Consider the following 17,085-nt stretch of genomic DNA (forward strand, 5'->3'; position numbering starts at 1 on the left):
TTTCGATGTGGGACTTTGTGCAAGTTGTTGTGGTGGTGACACGTGTCCTTGGGGGCTAGGTTCGGCAGTCGGGAGCTTCGGTAGGTGTTGGTTGCCTTGGAAGAGTATCTTCCCTCGGCATGGAAGAAGGAGTGTCTTCCTTCGGCAGGGAAGAAGGCATGTATGCCTTGGTGCTTGATATGCTCGGTTGATTATGGTGTAAACACTTCTCTTTCTGGCTATCGTCTATTCTGCAGGGATTTGCATGATCTCCTTTGTCACAGACCCCAATGATGGTATGTTCTTGCAAGATCTCCTCTTTTATGTTAATTGAAAAATGAAGATTCTGCACATATATGCCTAAAAGCTCTTTTAAGGGTAGTTTGATTGATTTATAAGCGTGTCGATTCAGCTGCTGTGCTCCTATCCTTGAAGAATTCGTGGCAAAATACGCCACCCAGTTGGGACAAGTCAAATGATCCCTGTGATTCCCGGTGGGAGGGAGTCACCTGCAACAATTCAAGGGTGTCTGGACTGTGAGTGTTGCTGTTGATCTGTCTTTGTAGTTAAAGGGCAATGATATCACTTTCTTCCCTTACTATAAATTTTTTCTTTTATGTGCAGGGGATTATCAAACACGAGCCTCAACGGGAAACTTTATGGTGACATTGGTGGACTCACTGAATTAAGATTCTTGTGAGTATGATTTGTCCTCTTTTTACCAGCATTGTATTTGCAGAATACTGCCAATTTGAAGTGAGTTTTAAAATATGTAAAGCATACACTTGAAACATATTTCTTTTGCAGTGTCAGTTATTTTGATATCTCTTAATGTTTGATTATTGAAGCTGAAACACTCACACTGTGCAGGAACCTTTCATTCAACCCTGGCCTCACAGGTCCTCTCTCTCCAAGATTAGGGAATCTGACAAATTTAAATATCCTGTAAGAACAAATGAGCAAGCAATTTTCATATTTCCAATTTGAGCACTGTATATGCAAATGCAACATACATTTTTTATTTTTTATATATATTGAATGAGAATTCATGACACTTTTCATCTTTTAGGATCCTAGCTGGTTGCAGCTTCAATGGTGAAATTCCAGATGAATTAGGCAATCTTGCAGAGCTATCCTTCTTGTAAGAAAATATTCGTAATCATGCTTTTAGTGCATCAAGTCAATATGAGTTTTTTATTTTCCCAACTTTATGTAAATCTCTGGTCCTTCTTAGGGCTCTGAATTCAAATAACTTTTCTGGTGCCATACGTCCTTCTTTGGGCAAACTCTCCAAACTCTACTGGCTGGACCTGGCAGACAATCAGTTGACTGGAACAATTCCAATTTCGACCTACCATTCCCCTGGCTTAGACCTCCTGTTGAAGGCTAAACACTTGTGAGCAATTATCCATATCCCAACTCTTCTCCATTGTGAAAAAGTAAAATTTTGATAGGGATTATTCCACTGTATATTGCATAAGCACTAAAATGATTTTATGAACATGCAGCCATTTGAACAAGAACCAGCTTTCAGGTTTCACACTGGCCAAACTTTTCAGCTCTAAGATGGCACTGATACACTTGTAAGTTGATCCCATCAACTAGTTTATGTTCTCTATTTTTATTTCGTCTAACTGATATTCGTTCTTCGCTTGCAGGTTGCTTGACAGAAATAGGTTTACTGGTACTATTCCAGTAACATTAGGACTTATTAAGACTCTTGAGGTCTGTAAGTAAAACCAAATCTTGAATTTCTTTGTTTTATTTTCCACTTCTAAGTATATGCTTCTTGACAACAATTGGACTCAAGACAATCCTGTTTGCAACAGTCGGCTTGATACAAACGCTCTGGCTGGAAGTGTCCCCTCAAATCTTAACTACCTTACGAATGTCAACAAATTGTGAGTATCAATTTTGCAGACTCTACTGTTCTATTTAACCATCATCTTGTTGGTTGTTAATCTGATTTTTCATGGTTTATATATTCTCTTCCAGAAATTTCGCTCACAACTACTTGTCAGGCCCTCTACCTGACTTAAGTGGAATGAATTCCCTCAATTATGTGTGAGTAGAAGACATGGAGCTATCATTTCTAGTTCCAATATTCCTGCAAATTGTTTGTTTTTCTGTTGTACTGACAAATCCTAATGTTTTACTCTCAGAGACCTTAGCAACAACTCATTTGACCCATCAGAAGCTCCACTTTGGTTCACAACCTTACCCTCACTCACCACTTTGTAAGTTCTCAGGAGGTTGTATAAAAGTCTTTGTATCTCTTCACAAGTCTAAGAAAAGTAAACTTTGAAAACTTTATTTGAAATCCTTTGTTGAACTTCTCTCCTTTTATGGCACACAGAGCCATAGAATTTGGATCACTTCAAGGGGTTGTGCCAGAGAAGCTTTTCAGCCGTCCAAATTTACAGCTAGTGTAAGTTCCAGGGAGAACACTCAAGAATACATGCATCAAAGTTTTCACTGTAAATTTATGAAACTGATCATGTTTTTTAACTCTTGACAGGAAGCTCAAATACAATGCGTTTAACGATATGTTGAACATGAGCGATAGCATCAACCCACAACTGCAGCTTGTTGATCTGCAGAACAATCAGATTTCGAGAATAAGTCTGGGTTATGAATACAAAAATACATTAATGTGAGACAGTTGATGGGCCTTGATCTTGATTTCCTATGATAATTGTGTATTTTCCCCTCATCATCACTCTTGGTTGTCACTTTTACAAGTTGCAGACTTTTCGGGAACCCGGTCTGCAGCAGTAGTTCTGGTGCATCAAATGCTACTTTCTGTCAGCCTCCTCATCAAACTACAAAATCTTAAATGGTCAAGATGAGAGCTTTTGGCCAACTTGTGGAAAATGGTGCAAAAATGGGGATGCCTGTGTAGCTTCATCTAAGTTCTTCCAATCCAAGTCAAGTCAATATTGTAAAAATGGAGAATCATTTTCTCTCCTTGATATCCCATTTGTTCTTTCTTTACATGTGATCAAATTTTATTTGGTGAAGCTTCTTCTATCAAACAAGCTAATGTCATGAATTCGTGCTTTGAAAAGTTCCGCATGCAAACGCCTCAGACCTAACTTTTAAAAAGCCAAGATTTTTTGCTCCCATTAGGCCATAGAGCCTTGGCCCCTATAATTAATTGAGATTGTGAGGTTTTGATCATTTGACAAAAAATCTTCCCCTTCACCAGTGTATGTTGTTTATTTTGACCCATTCTCTCTGCTAGTCTCTGTCTTTCGTCTTCAACGCCATGAATGAAGAGCGTGAAGCCTCAACAAACGAAACCAACCCACATGAAAATATGTCCTGTCGTACATGCGCATTGTACAGTCATAAAAATATGACAACTCTAAATCCCCATCAACTGTCACATTAAATTTTTAATATATATATTTTTAAATAAGTCATCTTCGGCCTTTCATGTTGTATGGATATTATCTTCAACTGGGCTGAATTAATGTGTAAAATTTTATCTGAAAATGACTCGATACAACTTAAGGAGATACCCAATTGAATTGTTTCATAGGATTCATAACATTCTATTAGCTTTGGGATTGCCCTCTCAAAGGTAATTTGGTCAAACTCACTATTGAAGGCAGTAGGAAAGGAAGGATACTGAATTCAGCAATTGGAATTGGAGAAGCTGTAAGATATCATAATTATTGTTCATGGTTGGTTTTGCTACTATAATTTTAGGTGTGCACAAAAAATATTCTTATCTTTTGTAGAATAAACTTGGTTGTATTTAGAAGCAGTCGTACCATAGAATTAGATTTTTGTTTTGTGAAAACAATCATCATGTGGATCTCATCTTAAATTAAATGCTTGAATACCCAGTAAATGCTTGAATACCAAGTAAAGCAAAGGAAAAGACCCTAGTGAGGCAAAATATTGAGTTACAAAGGTCTTGTCTTTATCCATTTCTTACGAATGAAAACCTTTTCATCCATTCAACATGACAAGTGGATCAAACCATGAATTCGTCCTGGCCACGCCCGAGAGCCTTGATTTTCATGTCAGCTTCTGGGACCCCTTTTTCTGTTCTCTCTCTCTCTCACTCTGTGCCTGCACGTATTTTTTGAAGACAGTTGAAAAAACCCAACTCACCAAATCAAGCTCTCAAAGCAAAACTTGTTCTGAATTGGTGGGAACATGTACATGCGCATGTGCATACATGCATGCACATGCTGTCAAGGACTCATTAAATAAAAATCTTCAAGTGGTGTAGTTGGCAAAGTGGAAGGAATTGAATTGAAGGGTGTGTCTGTGTGGAGGGAAGTCTTTGCAAAGTGCTTTTTTGACCATCTGGGGTAAATAGAAATGTGCTTTTTTGGACCTCTGCTTACTAGCTGATCAGCCTCACAGAGTACACCAGTTTTCTTGATTTGCTTGCTCCTTCACCACCATGGCAACCATGCGGTTGCTGCTCTTTCTGGCTTTCTGCTCTGCTGGGATTCATGTGATCTTTTCTGAAACAGACCCCAATGATGGTATGGTCTCAATTATCAATGTTTATTTGTCCATTTATTGATTTCCTAGTTAATGGGAAATTGGGGTTTTGGTAGTTTGAGCTTTGGCCTAGATATGCGTTGACTTAGGAAAGAATTTGCAATATCATGTTGATCCTCCTGTTTCTCATGTTTTTGCATGCAAACTTGGTAATTAGTCCATTTAGTTTGTGTTTAATGCAAGTTTTTCTTAATGTTTTGGCTAAATTTTGATTGTAAGTTGAACATCCTGCACATATGTGTGTACAAACTTTGTGTTAAGGTAGTAGATTGATTTGTAAGTCTGTTGGTCCAGCTGTTATTTTCATATCCTTGAAGGAGGCATGGAAGAATCTTCCACCCAGCTGGAACGACAAGTCAAATGATCCCTGTCGAATGAAATGGGAAGGAGTCACCTGCAACAATTCGAGGGTGACTGAATTGTGAGCATTGTTCATCTTTGAATTTTCATGCGATCCTTGTAGTTCTGGGCATTGGTGACTTACTTTCTTACACAAATTTTCAACCTTGCACTTTTTATGTGCAGGAGATTATCAGCAATGAACTTGGAAGGACAAATTGAAGGCGATATCGGGATACTCTCTGAATTAAGATCCTTGTGAGTATAATTGCTCCTCTTTGTACCAGCATTATGTTTGCAGCACATTATGAATTGAACCGAGATGCAATGCAACAGATTCAGTATGTAAACATATGCATCAAACATATTTCTTTTCCAGTATCAATTATTTTGTTATCACTCAATCTCTGATTAGCATGGCATCCTTTTTGTAACGAAGTAGAAACGTTAACATTGCAGGGACCTTTCATTCAACAAAGGCCTCAGGGGTTCTCTGTCTTCACAATTAGGGGATCTGAGCAAGTTAAATTTCCTGTAAGAACAAATTAGCAAGCAATTTTCATATTTACACCTTTTGAACTTTGTATACGCAATATAAGTTTTTATATTGGATAAGTATACAAGACTCTTTTCATCTTTCAGGATCCTGGCTGGCTGCAGCTTCAGTGGCAATATTCCAGATGAGCTGGGCAATCTTGGAGAGCTAACTTTCTTGTAAGAATTGAATCGATAATCATACTGTTAGTGCAAACCATTTTGAGTTTTTTCTTTCCCAACTTTATATAAATCTTTTGTTCTTTTCAGGGCTCTGAATACGAATAACTTCACTGGTAAAATACCTCCTTCTTTGGGTAAACTCTCCAAACTTTTCTGGTTGGACCTGGCAGGCAATCAGTTGACTGGAACTCTACCAATTTCAACCAACGTTACCTCAGGCTTAGACAAACTATTGAAGGCTGAACACTTGTGAGTATTTTTCCATTTCCCAAACTCTCTCCATTGTGAAAAGATGAAATTCTAATAGGGATTATGCCATTGCTTATTGCATAAACATTAAACTGATAATATGGACATGCAGCCATTTCAACAAGAACCAGCTTTCAGGTACCATTCCACCCGAACTTTTCAGCTCTGAGATGAAACTGATACACATGTAAGTTGATCCCATCGATCATTTTTTAATTTAGCCAGATGCCATCTATCAGTTTATGTTCTATACTTTTATTTATCTAACTGCTTGTCATTCTTCAACTGCAGTTTGTTTGATGAAAATCAATTTATTGGGGAGATTCCATCAACCATAGCACACGTTCAGACTCTTGAGGTTCTGTGAGTACAAAAACAGCTCGATTTTGTTATTCTTTCACATACAAGTATCTGCTTCTTGACACCTATTGGATTCAAAACCTTCTTGTTTGCAACAGTCGGCTTGATAGAAATGCTCTGACAGGAAATTTCCCCTCAAATATCAGCAACCTAACAAATGTCAATGAATGAGTATCAAGTCTCTAAGGGCTTGTTTGGTACACCTCCCTAACTTGGACTGGCTTGGATAAAAAATGAGATTTTCTATTTAAACCCCACACTTCTCTTAGTTCACCCCATGTTCTAAGTTCATCCCATCTTTTTATTTAAATTTTCACAATTTCTAAGAAAACCCCACTATCTTCCCAAACTACCCTTAAATGCACCCCAAATTGAAAAAATAAGAAATAAAAGAGATTTTCTATTTAAACCCCACAATTTTCTTTGTTCCCAATAGAAAAAAAACACAAACAAATGGAACCCCAAACCCGAAATTTAATACTTTCTAGAGAAAGAGAACAACTTTACCTCTCTCCAAGAACTGTAACTGGAATTTCAACACTTGGGTATTGTTGAGTTGACAATCAACAAGCCTTTCCATAAACTCCCACGCATATTTAAAGAGGTAGGCTCGTCAATGTTCTACGTCTTTAAAAGAGAAAAGTAATCTGGCAATAGAATGTAGAGGAGTTTGTATTTTTCTAAAACTTAATAGGAAGAGTGGTGGGGTGTGTGGGGTGTCTATATAGATGTACTAGGGTTAATTATTAAGTTGGATGACCTTTTTTGTCTTTTTACACAATAATAAAACTTATAGCTTAATGATTTAAGTATTGGGGTGAACAAAGAGAAGTGCGGGATTTAAATAGAAAATCTCTAAAAAATTAGAGTGCTACTAAATGAACCATAAAATTAACTGAGTACACCCTACTACCAAACTATTTATTGAATGACTAATTTACCCTAATATAAAATGACCAAAAAGGATATATTGAATTGTAAAACAAATATAGTTTTAATAAGTACACCCTACTCACCCATATCCAACCCTAATCAAACGTATTCGTACTACTTGATGTTGACGACAACGAGCATTGGCGGTGGTGCAAAGAGGTATTGTTGAATGTTCGTTCCTTTGCCCCTTCCTTTACCGATCAACAGCCCTCCATTGCTGCCCAACAACTCCATTAGAGATGAAAGTTAAGGAAATTATTAAGAGACCAAATCTGAAAGTGGAAGACCATCTAACTATTCATAACAATCATTGAAGATATTAGTTGGATCTAAAGTTCAAATATAAGAAGGCATTTGGGAATTAGTTTTCATTTGAATCAAGTTTGAAGTAGCTATTAGACCCATATGGCTTGCTGTCGAACCAGTTTGAATAAATTCGTTATTTGAAGACTAAATCAAAACCCCATTGAGATCAGAACATTAAAAAGAAAAAAAAGAAAAAAAAAAAAGAAATTTGCAGAACAAAAAAAACCAGATTTGTTCAAATTGACTCCTTTTAATGTGAAGAACAAAAGCTTTAGAAGAAATTAAAATATGACGTGGCAAATGAGATGTGATATAGTTTATTAGGGTGTACCAAGGGTATTTTGTGTAGTTAAATAGGGTGTATTTAGTTAATTTTACATTTTGATTTAAATATTATGGTGTACTTAAATCATAGGGTGTACTCATTTAATTTAGGGTTCATTTAGCATCACTCAAAAATTATCCCATTTGTTGTCATATGGTTCTAGTTTTAAATGAGATTAATAATCTGGGGCCCACCAAAAACACCTTCTTAACTGGGCTTACTGAGATCCGTCTGTGAGGGGGGACAAATAATCCCCTCCTCATCGCTCACGACTTCCTCCCCTCGCCACGCCTTCGTCTTTGCCATTAGTTCCCACCCCACCACACACCTTGTCACAGCCATCAACTCCCACCTAAGCAGAAACCTCGTCACAGCCATGGCCTCCAACCCTCATCCATGTCAGCTGCTCTCTCTCACTCTCTCTCTCTCTCTCTCTCTCTCTCTCTCTCTCTCTCTCTCTCTCTCTAAGTCTGCTACAAAACCCAAATGGAGGAAATAAATCAATTAATTCAAATCGCTTTTTCTTTTTATGAAATTGGGGAAGAACCTCATAAAACAATAGCTAACCATCAAGCAATTCATCATCAAAGAACCCACCCAGGCAGAAGCCTCCTCAAAGAAGCAAATTCCCAAATTTAGATTGTGGGGTTTGGGCATGTGGCTATTGAAGAGAGAGGAGGGTGAAGAGAGAAATAGTGAAATAGGAAAATGAGAGAATATAAAATTTTCAATTAAGAAGCAGAGAGACATATAGATTGAGAAGAAGTGGAGAAGGAGAGAAGAGGGAGAAGAAAAAGATGAAGAAGTCGTAGGTTGGAAGAAGAAAATAAAACAGCAGAGAACGAAAAAAGAAAAGTTAAAAAAACAAAACAAATAAATCCACTTGCCTTTTTTTTAAAATAAGAAATAAAAAAAGTCAAAAAAATTTAGTCCTAGTCCAATCGTGCACCAAACACAGAACAAGTCTTATCCAGCTTATGCCAAGCCAAGCCAATCCAAGACAGTCCCAATATTTAGTTTAGTCCATGGCAATCATGCATACCAAACGAGCCCTAAGAGGATACTCTAATGTGCTGTTAACAGTTACCTTAATCTTAATTATTCTTAATCATCTTTTACATGAGTTTTTGTTCTCTTCCAGAAATTTGGCCCACAACAAGTTGTCAGGCCCTCTACCGAACTTAACTGGAATGAGTTCCCTCAAATATGTGTGAGTAGTGGCATGGAGCTGTCATTTCAAGTTTCAAGTTTCCTGCAAGTTGTTGTTTTGTTGTACTGATAAATCCTAATGATTTTACTTCAGAGACCTGAGTAACAACTCATTTGACCCATCAGAAGCTCCACATTGGTTCTCAAACTTACCCTCAATCACCGCTATGTAAGTCCTTAGGAGGTTACACAAAAATGTCTTAGTATCTATGAATGAGTCTTGGAAAAGGACACTGTAGAAAATATATTTCCTTGTATTTGACAGATTACACAAAGTCCCTATTTATGCTAGTACAGGATATCTAATTAAGGTAGGAAATAATATAGACATGAATACAATCCAAATTATAGCAGGAAATCTGATTTACAGCAGGAAAGGCTAATTGCTAGGAGGAGATTGTGAAGTTGACTTCTGTGTAGGCTAGGAAAGGAAAGCTACGTTAACACCCCCCAGCAAACTGGGCGTCACAGGATGCACAAGTTTGGAAGACATATGCTGATGTCATGGTTTGTGAAGGGCTTTGGTGAACAGGTCCGCAGGTTGGTCAACAGAAGGAACAAAGCAAACTTGATGACTTCCAAGAGCAACCTTTTCACGGACAAAGTGATAGTCCAACTCAATGTGACGGGTGCGGGCATGGAAAACTGGATTGGCAGCCATGTACGTGGTGCTGAGATTGTCACAAAAGAGTTGGACTGGGAATCGAAGCCGCACACCCAATTCATGAAGAAGGTAGCATAGCCATGTGGTTTCGGAACAAGCATGAGAGAGGGCACGATATTCCGACTCTGTACTAGATCGCGAGACTGTGGGCTGTTTCTTGGAACACCATGAGATGAGGTTAGTTCCAAGAGTAATCACATATCCAGTGGTCGACCAATGAGAATCAGGGCACCCGGCCCAATCCGCATCAGAGTAGGCCGAGAGGCGAGCGGTGACAGTTTGAGGAGTGAATGTGAGGCCGAGGTCAATAGTGCCTTTGATGTACCGAAGTATCCATTTGGCGGCAACAAGGTGAGAGGTGCGAGGGGCACTCATGAACTGAGCAATAGTGTTGACGGCAAAAGACATGTTAGGGCGAGTAAGTGTGAGATACTGTAAACTGCCAACAAGCTCGCGATACTCAGCTGGGTTGGAGATGAGAGCACCATCAGAGACAGAGAGCAGAACCTTGGCAGCCAATGGAGTAGATGCGGGTTTGGAGTTGAGAAGATTGGCTTTCTGTAAAAGATCATGTGCATATTTGAGTTGATTGATGTGGAGAGTACCATCCTTATGGAGAACCTATAAACCCAAGAAATAGCTGAGCGGACCAAGGTCTTTGATGTCAAAGTGGCCACCTAAAAGAGAGATGAATTGTTGGAGATGAGTGGGATCACTGCCAGTTACCACGATGTCGTCAGCATATAAAAGAAGAAAGATCGTATGGGATGCCTGTTGAAAAATAAATAATGAAGTGTCAGCTTGGCTCCGTGTAAAGCCCATAGAGAGAAGGAAGGTACTGATGCGATGGAACCAAGCACGAGGTGCTTGTTTGAGGCCATAGAATGCTTTGTGGAGCTTGCAAACATAAGAAGGTCGAGCGGGATCAATGAAACTAGGGGGTTGAGCCATGTAGACATCTTCTTGAAGAAACCCATGGAGAAATGCATTTTTGACGTCAAGTTGACGAAGAGACCACCCACGAGAAACCGCAAGACTGAGAACAGTGCGAATGGTGGCAGGCTTGACAATAGGACTGAAGGTTTCAGCATAGTCTATGCTCGGACGTTGATGAAAACCCTTGGCAACTAGACGAGCTTTGTAGCATTCAATGGAGCCATCAGAGTGACGCTTAATCCGGAAAACCCACTTGCACCTAACCAAGTTCTGAGACGGAGAGGAAGGAACCAAAGACCATGTATGATTTTTGAGAAGTGCATTAATCTCTTCAGTCATGGCGTCACGCCATTCAGGATGCTTAGTGGCCTGTGAAAAATAAGTAGGTTCAGTATGCTCAACAACAGTTAATAAGGCACGAGGAATAGGATATTTGATAGTGTCGTCGGTATGAAGCCTGGGCTTTTGAATGCCATCCTGAAGACGGGTGCGCATGTGATGAACAGGAGATTGCGGAGCTGCTGGAACCGGGGGGTTCGGAGCTACAGGAATTGGGGAGTTCGGAGCTGCTGGAACCGGGGGGTTCGTAGCTGCTGGAACTGGGAGGTCCGGAGCTGCTGGAACAGGGGCAGGTACAAGCGGAGAAAGCTGTATGCGAGGGCGTCGTGAATAAGTTTGGAGCAATGGCTGGGATAAAGCAGAAGAAGTGTCATTGAGGAGACCATGGTTTGTGGCTACAGCAGCGGGAAAGGTTCGCACCAGGGAGTTGCTGTGAGGTTGCGAGTCTGGGACAGGAGTGATCGATACGGGCCCAAGTGCGGATGAGGACAGAATTGGGTGGAATTCAATATCCACATAGAATTGGGTGGAATTCAATATCCACATACCCTGAGGAAGATGATACCTGCAAATGCTCAAAGGGAAAATGCATTTCGTTAAATAAAACATGGCGGGACGTGTAAACACGACCCGTAGGGGGATATAAACAACGGTAACCTTTGTGGTGAGAACTGTATCCAAGGAAAACACATTCAAGGGAGCGGTTGGTGAGTTTATTTTCAGTATATGGTCCAAGGTAAGGGAAACAAGAACACCCAAACACGCAGAGATGAGAGTAGGAGGGAGGATGTTGGAAGAGACGATTTTATGGGGTATCCCATTGAAGATTAGGAGTGGGTAAGAGGTTTATGAGATGGACAGCAGTGAGGGCAACTTCGACCCAGAGATTGTGGGGAGTGTGAGAAGTGGTAAGTACGGATCATGGTGGCAATGTGTCTGTGTTTACGTTCAGCTAGGCCATTTTGTTGGGGAGTGTGGGGACATGAGAAACGTTGATGGATGCCTAGTTGACTGCAAAGATCAGAGAAAGCATTATTAACATATTCAGTGCCATTGTCACTTTGAAGGATTTGCACAGTGGTGTGAAATTGATTTTTAACCTTGGCAAGATAGGTTTGAAAGTGAGAAAAGACCTCATTTTTATGGTGCATTGGATAGATCCAGGAGTAACGGGAAAAGTCATTTGTGAACAAGACATAATAGCGATAACTAGTGATAGAAATGACCGGGGACATCCATACATCAGAGTGAATTAAATAAAAGGGAGATGGGGCAAATGTTTTATTACTAATAAAGGATAGTTTGGTGGATTTGCTAAGTGCACAATCCTTACAGAAAGCATGAGAAATTTTAGAGCCTAGAGATGGCGCTAAGTGAGAGAGCATAGGATGGGATGGATGGCCAAGGCGACGATGCCAAGCAGGAGAGTGCAAGGTGGTAAGGGCACGGGGGATAGTGGATGAGTGAGAGGAGAGGGAAAGTCGATAAAGACCATCTTTAGAAGGGCCCTGAAAGAGTAACGAACCAGTACGTAAGTCATAGATTTGATAAAAGTCAGGAGTAAAGACAAAGAAAACTAAATTATCACGAGTAAAACGGGCAACAGAAAGAAGATTAGTACGAAGAGAGGGAAGACAAAAGACATTTTGAAGAGAAAATTTATGAGAACCTAAAGGAAGAGGAAGAGAGCTAGTATGAGAGATAGAGAGAGAATCTCCATTACCAAGAAATACAGAATTATTACCCTGATATGGCTGTTGATTTTGGAGATTAGAAGAGCTACCAGTCATGTGATGAGTGGCACCTATGTCAAGGTACCAAGTGGAGTCAGGTGGTTGCATGAATTGAGCCCCAACAAAGGGAGGAAAGGATTCTGGGCTATTGTAGCGATGGGGACATGTTGCAGTAGTATGTTGATTGGTATTGCAGGTGGTGCACCAAGCGGGTCCCAAGACACCAGGGGCTGAGTTGGGCCAGGTAAAGTGTTTGCTGGAGGCAGCAGATTGGGCCCAAGGAGGCTGAAAGGAAGGCCAGTTGCTTTGAGATCCAGAACTTGGTGAAAAAGAAGGCCACGGTTGATTAGGCCATTGGGGCTGCTGGGAGCCATTCCACGGGTTGCTCCAGGAAGATGAGAAGTTGCGCCAACCACCACGGCCGCGACCGCACCAGCCACCGCGACCACCGCCCCTATTGCTGGAAGAGCCACCACCACGGTGAGAAGGGAAGGAAGTATGACCAGTGGTGTGAGGAGAGGATTGGGTGGCCATTAGCGCTGTGTTTTGATCCGGAGAGATTCGAGGAGCCTGTGCGTCAAAAGCTAATAAACGAGCACGAAGATCAGCAAAGTCAGGAAGCGGAGGAAAATTAAGAATGGCCGTGATGAGCATTTTGTAATTAGGTCCTAAACCCCGAAGCACAGCAGTGACAAGTTCTTTTGGGGAGAAAGGCTCATTGATGGCAACTAGGGAATCGGCAAGGGACTTAGCATGACGAAGGTAAGCATCAATGGGTTGAGAGTCTTTTTGTAAATCCATGAGTTGAAAACGAAGAGCAGATTCACTAGCCATATTGGATTGAGAGAAGTGGCGTTGGAGGCACTCCCAGAGATCCCGGGCAGAGGTGCAACCGACGGTGAGAGAGAGAATGGACTCAGAGAGTGTACTGGTGATGTAGCTAACAATGAGTTGATCTTGTTGGTACCACTGAGTATGGGCGGGATTGGTTTGGGTAAGAGTGGCGGTGGTGGTTGCAAATGAATATGTGGTAGAATGGGAGATTTGGGCAGAAGGTTGTTTATGAGTGCCATCGATAAATTTCCAGAGGTCATGACCGACTAAGAAGGGTTTGAGTTGGCGGAGCCAAAGGAGATAGTTGGAGTCAGTAAGCTTGATAAAATGAGAAGAGTTGGGGCTAGGGAGGGAGATGATGGATTCAGACGAAGCCATGAGGTGGACCTAGAGGAGGATTGGATCGAATAAGGGAGAGGGAGGAAACCCTAGGTTAGGCTGATACCATGTAGAAAATATATTTCCTTGTATTTGACAGATTACACAAAGTCCCTATTTATGCTAGTACAGGATATCTACTTAAGGTAGAAAATAATATAGACATGAATACAATCCAAATTACAGCAGGAAATCTGATTTACAGCAGAAGGCTAATTGCTAGGAGGAGATTGTGAAGTTGACTTCTGTGTAGGCTAGGAAAGGAAAGATGAGTTAACAGACACCCTAAAAACTTTGTTGTAATTTTTTGTTTTTAATTCTCTACTTTTATGGAACACAGCGTTTTAGAATTTGGAGCACTTGAAGGGACTGTGCCAGAGAAGATGTTCAGCATCACATCATTGCAGCAAGTGTAAGTTTAAGGAGAATACTGAAGAAAGCATCAAGTTTTGACTGTAATTTTAGGAAACTTGCCATTCATGTTTTTTTCTAACCCTTGACAGGAAACTGAAAAACAATGCGTTTAACGAAACATTGAACTTGGGTGATAGCATCAGTCCACAACTGCAGCTTGTTGATCTGCGGAACAATCAGATTCCTAAAATAACTCCGGGTTATGAATACAAACATACATTAATGTGAGACAGTTCATGGGCCTTGATCTTGATTTTCTATGGTTGTGTATTTTTCAACACCATTCTTAGTTGTCACATTTACATATTGCAGACTTGTAGGGAACCCAGTTTGCGCCGATGGAACTAGCTCAAAATCATTCTGTCAGCCTCCGCAACAAGATACAGAAACGTATACTACTGGCTCGAAGTGTGCACACATTACATGCCCCGATAATCAGAAGCACAGCCCTCAGAGTTGTCTATGTGCATATCCTTTCGAAGTAACATTGTATTTCAGAGCAACCCCTTTCAGGGATTTGTCAAATGTGACTAGGTTTAACTTACTAGAAATGAGTCTACGGGATCAACTTGGCCTCACTCCTGGTTCAGTTTCTCTTGAAAAGCGTTTCTTCGACAGTAATGACCATCTTCAAATTCAGCTGGCACTCTTTCCACCTACAGGAATATATTTTAATAGGTCGGAGATTATAAGGATTGGTTTTGATTTGAGCATTTTCGAGCCACCGGAGGGGTTTCGACCCTATTATTTTATTCCAGCTCCTTATACTTTCCCAGGTAATTTAAATCACATCGTTACTTCGTATGCCATTTCCCTGCATTAGAAGATTGATTAAACTGACAGTAAAAACTCAAAATTGTTTCAGGTGGGAATAAAAGTTCTATGAACACTGGTGTTATTATTGGGATATCAGTTAGTTGTGTAGTTCTTGTACTGGGCCTCGTGGTAGTGGGAATATATGCCATTAGGCAAAAGAAACGTGCAGAAAGAGCCATTGGATTAAGCCGACCTTTTGGTAATTAATTATTCTTGTTGTTTACGATTGGATACATTGAAATTCTGTCATTGACATTAGAAGTTGGTTTGCTTATATCACTCCTTTTCTCTATCTTCTAGCTTCTTGGGCACCAAGCGGAAAAGATAGTGGTGGTGCACCACAGCTAAAGGGAGCAAGATGGTTTTCTTATGATGAGCTTAAGAAGTGCACAAATAATTTCTCTGACAGTAATGAGATAGGATCTGGCGGATACGGGAAGGTATATTAATTCAAGTATTTCAGTAACATCTATGAAATTCTGCTTCAAGGTAAAGGATTTTTTTTTTTACCTTTTGGTTGGTTGTCCATAGGTTTACAGGGGCATGTTTTCTGATGGACAAGTGGTGGCAATCAAAAGAGCTCAGCAAGGATCAATGCAGGGTGGCCTTGAGTTCAAGACTGAAATCGAGTTGCTCTCGCGAGTTCATCACAAAAATGTTGTTGGCCTTTTGGGATTTTGTTTTGAACAAGGAGAACAGATGCTGGTTTATGAGTTTATGCCTAATGGAACACTCAGGGAAAGCTTGTCAGGTTAGTTCAAAGATTTTACTCTCAGCTATTTCATATTGCATAGAGATAACTTGTTTGCAATAGACATAGTTACCAACTTCACCTTTGCTTAAATATGAATTGCAGGGAGATCTGGTATTCATCTTGATTGGAAGAGGAGACTCCGCATCACTCTTGGCTCGGCAAGAGGACTAGCTTACCTACATGAGCTTGCAAATCCTCCTATAATTCACAGAGATGTCAAGTCCACCAACATTCTATTAGATGAACATTTAACCGCGAAGGTTGCAGATTTTGGCTTGTCCAAGCTGGTAGCTGACAGTGGAAAAGGGTATGTCTCAAGTCAGGTCAAAGGCACACTGGTAAGCTTTACGTTATTAGCATTTCAACATATATTCATCCCATTGACACATTCTTGAGTTTTTACTCTTTAAGTTTCTGTTTTGTTCTTACAGGGATATCTTGATCCTGAATACTACACGACTCAACAGTTAACTGAGAAGAGTGATGTATACAGCTTTGGAGTGGTGATGCTTGAATTGATAACGGCTAGGCAGCCTATTGAGAAGGGAAAATACATCGTCCGCGAGGTACAATTGATGATGGACAAGAATGATGAAGAACACTATGGTTTGAGGGAGTTAATGGATCGAAGCATTCGAAACCCCGGAACTCTTATTGGGTTTGGGAGGTTCCTGGAGCTGGCCCTGCAATGCGTTGAAGAATCAGCTGCAGACCGCCCCACAATGAGTGAGCTTGTGAAGGCTATTGAAACCATTCTGCAGAATGATGGCATGAACACAAACTCAACATTAGCATCTTCATCAGCCACGGAATTTGCAGCATCAAAAGGAGCTCCTAAGCATCCGTACAACGATGGCTTGCTGAAAAGGGAAGTGAATGACAGCACTGGTGCCTTTGATTACAGTGGTGGATATGCAGTTTCGCCGAAGATTGAACCCAAGTAGTAGCAAAGGCCTGCAACATAGTTAATTTCTTCTTTTGTAAATTGCACCTTCTCTTCTCTATCCATATATGTAATGTAAGTAGATACAGGAAAAGAATATATAGTGGTCTTTCATTTCAATTGCCAAATAGAAATTTAGTGTGTTATGTTACAATGTTCCTAGGGGCCTCAAACTCGAATGCTACGAAGTTTATTTTTATTTTTAATTTTATTTTTCGGATTGGATGCAATGAAGTTTTAGTAAGACCTGAATGATGGCATCAAAATTTTACTACTTTGAGTTTTGTACCATGATCACCTTCAGAATTGTGTTGTGTTAGGACTCACTGC

General features: G+C 40.3%; 2 protein-coding genes across 3 annotated transcripts; both read left to right on the forward strand.

Moving 5' to 3' along the window:
• Window positions 1–211: 211 nt before the first annotated feature.
• LOC110769365 (leucine-rich repeat receptor protein kinase HPCA1-like) lies at window positions 212–2,964 on the forward strand (the record flags this gene model as incomplete). Its single annotated transcript, XM_088254460.1, has 14 exons — window positions 212–275; window positions 392–515; window positions 604–675; window positions 850–924; window positions 1,049–1,120; window positions 1,214–1,375; window positions 1,488–1,562; window positions 1,638–1,712; window positions 1,809–1,880; window positions 1,975–2,043; window positions 2,142–2,216; window positions 2,336–2,407; window positions 2,498–2,632; window positions 2,728–2,964. Coding segments are annotated over 14 exons (1,230 nt in total), but the record flags the coding sequence as incomplete, so codon positions are not given.
• A 593-nt stretch (window positions 2,965–3,557) lies between these two features.
• Window positions 3,558–17,007, forward strand: LOC110769363 (leucine-rich repeat receptor protein kinase HPCA1-like). 2 transcript variants are annotated; one of them, XM_088254456.1, is made up of 18 exons: window positions 3,558–4,487; window positions 4,801–4,927; window positions 5,032–5,103; window positions 5,305–5,379; window positions 5,488–5,559; window positions 5,650–5,811; window positions 5,924–5,998; window positions 6,103–6,174; window positions 8,877–8,945; window positions 9,039–9,113; window positions 14,169–14,240; window positions 14,332–14,466; window positions 14,555–15,018; window positions 15,108–15,257; window positions 15,359–15,498; window positions 15,590–15,809; window positions 15,915–16,150; window positions 16,244–17,007. In XM_088254456.1, exons 1-18 carry the CDS (start codon window positions 4,403–4,405, stop codon window positions 16,754–16,756), a joined length of 2,814 nt encoding a protein of 937 aa, XP_088110582.1. In that variant the 5' UTR covers window positions 3,558–4,402; the 3' UTR covers window positions 16,757–17,007. The 2 variants fall into 2 exon arrangements, with proteins under 2 accessions (XP_088110582.1, XP_021829005.2); XM_021973313.2 differs by lacking the exons at window positions 8,877–8,945; window positions 9,039–9,113.
• Window positions 17,008–17,085: the final 78 nt, after the last annotated feature.

Source organism: Prunus avium, chromosome 6, assembly GCF_965620075.1.
Source record: "Prunus avium chromosome 6, drPruAviu1.hap1.1, whole genome shotgun sequence".
In the NCBI taxonomy this organism is placed as follows: Eukaryota; Viridiplantae; Streptophyta; class Magnoliopsida; order Rosales; family Rosaceae; genus Prunus; species Prunus avium.